Raw genomic sequence first — 6,356 nt, 5'->3', positions numbered from 1 at the left:
ATACATCACACGCATGCAACAAATAATGCACCCAAGCTACTACGCGCTGCACCCTGCGCACCCAGTGCACTGGGTGACGCACCCAGCACACCGTGCACCCTGCAGCACAGCACAGTCACCCTGTCATGGGGTTGTGGTGGTACAATTCCTACCCCTCCCCACCCTTCCTTGTTGGGCTGCTTGGTGCCAGGTGTGATTCCACTCACCTCCCCCGAGCTATGCACCAATCTGTGGAGAGAGGGACTGTTAAGGTTAAGGCGCCCCCTTAACTAGCCAGGCTCCTGCCCCTCCCAATTGCTCCCAAACGGTTATAATGGCCCATCATCTCCTGATGGCCTGGCACACCTGTGCCTGGCATGTGGTCAGATGGAACAATAACAGAGTTGCACTTTGCAACTGCCCGTAGGCACCCGAAAGTATTTGACAAAAGTCAATTGTCTTGGACCCCATAAATTGTGACCACCAGGGAGACCCTTTGAGCTCTCCTGGATCGCAGCGGCCTGTGACCAGCATCTCCCTTGAGCTGGGATGCCTCCCAGGTACCAAAACCCTTAAGGTGTCGTCTGCTCCAGACGGAAGGCTGGGGCGAAGTCCACCCGCTCGAGTCTCAATTATCGCCTGTTGAGGAATGCCAAGGCATTGGGAATATATGTTCTAAACTCAAGAGGGAAATTTTCTTTGAGCCAGCTTCTCTTTCACCCATTCTTTCTCTGTTTATTGGGGGCGGGTGGGTACGTACCCTTGTTTCTGTGTGTATTTGTCTGTTTTGTGTTCTTTTTACTGAATCCAAACACGTTTGCTTCTGTGTGTGTGTATATGTCCATTTTGTGTATGCACATGTATATATATGTATAAATTAAGGTACCGTTAAGTAAGTTAGTGTAAATCTTGTCATTTTAGAATCTGTGAATAAGTCACTTTTCTTTCAGCATTTCTGAATTATTTTGTATTGATAAATTGCTGTTAGTTATTAATAAATCTAGATTTCTTGCTAAATCATTACCATGCCAATACTTTCATCTGCGATGGGGGTCTCGGTGTGGCCGTGGCGGGGAGCAGGGCTGGGGGTCCTGGGCATTTGGCAGAGGGAGAGCAGGAGCTGGGAGCGAGGCGTGAAGGGTGGTGAGGTTTTGGGCAGCAGGGGTGCAGAGCGTGAGGGACGCAGGAGTGCATCACAGTCCCACATAGCTGTTCTTGTAAGGGCTGTGCTCACGAGGTGCAGCTGGGGTCCCGGGCATTACAGATGGTGAGTAGTTGCCGCTCTCCCAGAGGGGCTCACAGCTGTCCTTGGGGGGCAGCTCGCTCACATAGCAGATGTTCTCGCTGTAGTTGGGCCTGAAGCTCTCCACGACGTCTTTGGGGACTCCGGCCCATTCCTCCAGGGAGCAAAACAGGGTGAGAGGAGCTACCAGCCAGCCCAGCCCCAACCCCCTGGGGCAGGGGGTAAGCCCAGGGCAGGGCTGCCCACAGCAGCCTTACCTGGAAGTTGCCGTTGTGGGTGATGAAGAGCTCGTCAAAGTTCTTGCTGGGGTTGGGGATTCGGGGCATAAGGATGACCCACACTCTGCACGGGAGAAATGTGTTGGAGGGTAAGAGCCCCAGTGCTGCTGCCTCCCACCTGCTCCCATGCTCACCTTTCCATGCGCACCAGCAGGACGACAAGGACCAGCAGGAGCAGGCAGGAGGCGATGGGGATCAAGACTGTGTGGATCCAGAACCAGTGCAGCTGCTCCTCTGCCGTGCCTGGAAAGAGCTGGGGTGACATGGACCCCTGGCCAGCACACCACCACAGCAGTGGGGTGGGCACATCTATGGCCCTTCGTGGGTGGCCATGCAGCTCAGCATTGTCTGTGGCAGGGCTCAGCTTGGAGCAGAGGATGGAGAAGGAGCCCATCCCCAAACCCTGCCATGCTGTCACCACAACTGGATGGTGACCCTGTACTGCTTGTGCCAGAACATCCCTCCAGGGCTAAGAAACCCCTGGAAAAAGTCAGCTGGTCCCACTAGCAGTGGATATTTGGCTTCCAGAAGTGCAAAGGATGCAGGGGCTGATGCCACTGCTTGTGCCCCAGGTGCTCGGATGGGTCTCACCCTTACAGCTGCTGCCTTGGGCCAGTTTTCCATTTGCTTGGTCATCTCTCACCTGCTGAGCCCCACCATGTTGCAGCCTGTCCCATCCCACCACAGCCCTCAGAACCTACCCTTGCTGGTGGAGTTGCTGCCCCAGACCACAGGGACGCTCCACTCACTCCAGAGCTGGGTCCTGCCACAGTAGCTGTTAATCTTGCTGCGCACATAGAAGGTGTAGTACTTCTCATAGTCCACGCTGGGGAAGGAGAAGATGTCTCCTTTCACCTGGTGCTCCTGCAGAGACATGTGGGTCATGGGACAAGGACCAGCACTGGTGCACAGCTCGTGTCTGGGCACAACAACTGGGGTACCACATCCAGGGGACTCCCACCATCCAGTTGGTGTCCTTGTTGCTCTTGTACTTGACAGCGTGCTCCAGGCACTGAGCTTTGGGGTATGGGGAGGTCCAGGTCAGCTGCAGCTGGTTGCTGCTCATGTTGCGGATAGTCAGGTTGACAGGTGCTTCTGGTTTCACTGCAAAGCACGAGTGATGCCTGGTGAATGCTGTCCCCATGCCATGGTGGCCCTGCTGCCAGCCAGGATGTGATGGGGCAGCCCTGCTCCTGACCCACAGAGGAGAGTGGGTTCCCCCCACCACTCCGTACCCAGGTCCTGCAGCTCCATGGGCTTGCTGAGGAACTTCAGGGTCCTGCTGCCGAGGCTGGCATTGATGAGGACACGGAAAGGCTGGAATTGGATGATCTCGCTCTGATTGAAGTAGCAGCCAATGCTGACACCCTGGTCCTGCAGGTAGTGCTTGCACTCCACCACGGGGGACCTGTTCTCGTACCTATGCAGCAGCAGGTTACCAGGGTTCCCTGAGACCCCACATGTCCCAGCCCTCCCTGGGACCTCTCTCCCCAGCATATCACAGCCCTCTTTCCCCCAGAGCCTCCCGCACCCTGGGCTCAGGGAAGAGGAGCAGGCTAATGCTGGGACCAGCAATACCATCAGAAGCCTCCCATGCAGGGACCCACTGCTGGACACCCTGCTGTGGGGCTGGCCATGGGGCAGGGGCACGTACCAGTAGTAGAGGGAGTAGTTGGCCGTGAGTGTCTCTCTGCTTCCCCACATGCAGGTCATGTACTCCTCGTTGAAGAGGACACACTCCACCCCTACAAGGGATAGACACCACTGGGCACTGCAGCGGTGGGTGGATGTACCAGGACCAAGGAGTGCACCGGGGAGACGTGGCACACCCCCATCAGCCTTCCTCCATGTGAGCCAAAGAAGCCCAGTTCTTCCCAGCAGAGCTGTGGTGCAGCCTGTCTGAAATGCTGGGGCCCCACCACCCTATTCACACATGCTGTGCCAGTGACACTCAGGCTGCCAGCAGCCCTGCTTCCTCCGAAGGATTTTGAGGCAAGCTGCTGTCCCTCCTGCATCCGTGCTGTCTGCTCCTCATGCTGTGGATGTGGTGCTTCATCCTCAGTCCTCCATCCACTCCCCTTAGACACCCTGCAGACCTGTTTGCAGCCCCTTGCACTGTGGGATAGGACGGAAACCCCACCCTGCCAACCCATCTTGCTTTTCCTGTAAGAAAATCAGGGGGTTTCCAGGATTTGTGCCTGATGTCTCCATCCTGGCTAAATTCATCTTGCTATTACCCTTTTGGGTGCTTGCAGGTGCCCATGTGTCCCTGTGTCTGGGTGATGGGAGCTATGCTGGGATGTGCTTCCCACCACAGCCTCTCCACCACAGGGCCAGGGGCTGAGCCCTGGTGGTTTGATCTCTGCAGAAAACACCACTGAGCCCCAGGAGGCTGAGCAGCTGCTCCAGGAACCCACGCTGGCTCGTCTGCCCCCTCTTTCCGCTGCGCTGTGCCAGCCCCAGTCCTGCCCACACAGCTGGAGGCCACATCCTGGGCTGTCTGGGGGCTGCAGGGCCACCAGAGCAGTGCTGGTCCCTGCATCAGGTACCATGTCACAGTCTGCTCTAGTGGCCACTGGCGTGGGTCACTGCAGGATGAGCTGCTCCGATGGATGGAGGTGCCTCACAGAGCCCTTGCATGTGCCAAGCCAGATGCTGATGGCTGAAAGCTGTTCTGGAGGCATCCAGAAAATAGGATTTTTCCCCCTAAAAACCAGTCAATGGGACACCTGGTCCCTTGTGAGGTGCAAACGCATCAGCCAGCACTGTGGGGGCAGGAGAAAGCCAGAGCAGGGCTTTCCTTGGTTGTAATGTAACACGGTGAAGCAAAGGGGCTGCACCCCAGCTGTTTCCACATGTGGAGATGGAGAGCAGCATTCTGGCAGCCCAGGAAGTCCAGGGATACAGAGAGGCTGAGCTTCCAGGGTAAACTGGTGTTTTACTGACAGCCAGCCAAGAAGTAGACTTTTTCTCAGAAAATGACATCTGGGCTGAAGGTACTGGGTGGAAAGAGGAGCCACTGCCACCCTGCCCAGCTGATGCATGGGTCCAATAGGATCTATGCATCACGTCCTGCCACTGCCCCGCACCCTGGCCTGCCACCTGGGACCCCCATGGCCAGGGTCCCTCCCAGCAGTGTTGCCTGCTGGGCTGGCAGCTGCAGGGCTGGTAGCCATGGGGCTGGTGTTGCCAGTAATGCTCAAGCACCAGGGCAGGCACATCCAAGAGGGCTCCCTGGAACAGCCCAGCTCCCCCAGCAGTACCACTACAAGAAACCGTGTACGTGCTGGGTGTCTCTGGCGCATCGGAGCGTCACGGGATCTCTGGCGCATGCCCCAATGGCTTCCCAGCCCACGCAGCCCCATGTCCTGTTCTCCTTGCTCGCCATCGCCAAGGAGCGACATTCCCCAGCCCCATCACCTATGGGGCACCGCAGCCTCCCACGCCCCCTGGGGCCTATGTGCCCCCTTACCTGAAGGGCTGTGGGCAGCAGCAAGGCAGGGGCCCATCCCGCAAAGGAGGAGGAGGGTGGACACAAGGAAGGCAGCATGCACCGCCATGGCGGTGTGAGCCGTGGGGCGCTTGCGAACTGCGCACAGCCCACTGCGCAGGGCTGCTGGCTTCCACACCCACAGCGCTTCCTGCCCCATGGCACCGCCCGCCACAGAGGGGCCCACCCCACGAGGCGCCCCACGGGCCACTCCAATGGCAACCATGGCTCCCCACACCAGGGCCCCACAGCTCACCCCCGCGGGGCCCCACCACCCTTCCTGCCTAGGCCCCCCGGCTCAACCCTCCAGACCCTGATGCCTTCTAGCTGATGCCCGTGAGCAGTTGGTGCCCGCAAGTTGAGGCCTGTAACGATTAGTGATAAGAGAAGCATTCTGTTATATCTTATGTGGTGCTGTTGTGCCCAGTTGTGTATACTTGGAAGTCTCAAAGGGGGGAATATTAAGAAATTCTTTTACCAAACAATGTTTAACTTTGTATTTAACAAGGCCCGAGTGATTAAAATGTACAGAGAGGATATCCTAACCTTAAAAATGGATAGATCCTGGGGGAAATGCTTAAACAAGGTGGATAAGAAAGAACAGCTTGGCCGGACAACAGAGCTGGGAAACATCCAAGGAGAAGAAATTGTCCTCAAAAGACTCATGACCATAAAAGGGAAAAAGAAGTAGGGGACTAACTCCCCAAACAATCACCAAAGACCACACTAGACCTTCCACACATGCACAGTGTAGTTTTGCAACACCAGCATTATGTAAATATTGGAGATAGGCAGAAAGGTGGAGAATTCCAATTCTTGGGAAATGTATGTTCGTGTGCTTAAGGTATATCAAGGATGAACTTTTGTTTTAGTGTGTGCACGTTGGGTGGAATGATCCCCTGTGCATCCAGCGCTTCAATTAAGAATGCCTGCTTCCTAAAACTCCAAAACGAGTGTTAAGAGAGTTCCTCTGCGGGCTTGTACAGTAACAGCCCCACCGCCTGCCCCACCAGGACCCCCCAGTTCATCCTGCCATGTTCCCACAGCTCACCCTGCCATGCCACAGGGGTCACCCCCACAGGGCTGCCCCCCAGGAGCAGGGCTGGTGTGGGGATCCCAGCCCAAAGCCCGGCTGTGGGTGTCCTGGGCTGCGTCCCTGGGCAGAACTGGAGGTCACTGGGGCAGTCCCGGGGGGCAGCTATGGGAGACAAAGGGGCTCATGGGGGCAGTTTGTGGGGAGCTGGGGGCAGTTACAGGAGGCGGTCAGGGTGGCCAGCGGCGGGGGCGGTGACGGGGGGATGGTGATGGGCGCAGCGGTGGGGATGTCGTCAGGGCGACGGTGGCCGTGGGGCCGCCGAGGGTGGCC

The 6,356-nt window shown here is 57.1% G+C and overlaps 1 protein-coding gene across 2 annotated transcripts; it reads right to left on the bottom strand.

Annotated features, from left to right (window-relative positions):
* Nucleotides 1-912: 912 nt before the first annotated feature.
* Nucleotides 913-5,078, bottom strand: IL2RG (interleukin 2 receptor subunit gamma). Of its 2 annotated transcripts, none has more exons than XM_026848290.1 (8): nucleotides 4,973-5,078; nucleotides 3,155-3,245; nucleotides 2,736-2,920; nucleotides 2,462-2,604; nucleotides 2,202-2,364; nucleotides 1,635-1,743; nucleotides 1,480-1,564; nucleotides 913-1,376 (listed from the first exon to the last, which is right to left on the bottom strand). In XM_026848290.1, exons 1-8 carry the CDS (start codon nucleotides 5,058-5,060, stop codon nucleotides 1,173-1,175), a joined length of 1,068 nt encoding a protein of 355 aa, XP_026704091.1. In that variant the 5' UTR covers nucleotides 5,061-5,078; the 3' UTR covers nucleotides 913-1,172. The 2 variants fall into 2 exon arrangements, with proteins under 2 accessions (XP_026704091.1, XP_026704092.1); XM_026848291.1 differs by having other exon boundaries at nucleotides 1,635-1,734.
* Between the last annotated feature and the right edge of the window lie 1,278 nt (nucleotides 5,079-6,356).

Source organism: Athene cunicularia (genome assembly GCF_003259725.1).
Source record: "Athene cunicularia isolate RWA chromosome 4 unlocalized genomic scaffold, athCun1 chr4_part3, whole genome shotgun sequence".
NCBI classification, from domain to species: domain Eukaryota; kingdom Metazoa; phylum Chordata; class Aves; order Strigiformes; family Strigidae; genus Athene; species Athene cunicularia.
Note: the sequence above shows the minus strand (reverse complement) of the source record. Positions and strands in the feature narration are given on the sequence as shown.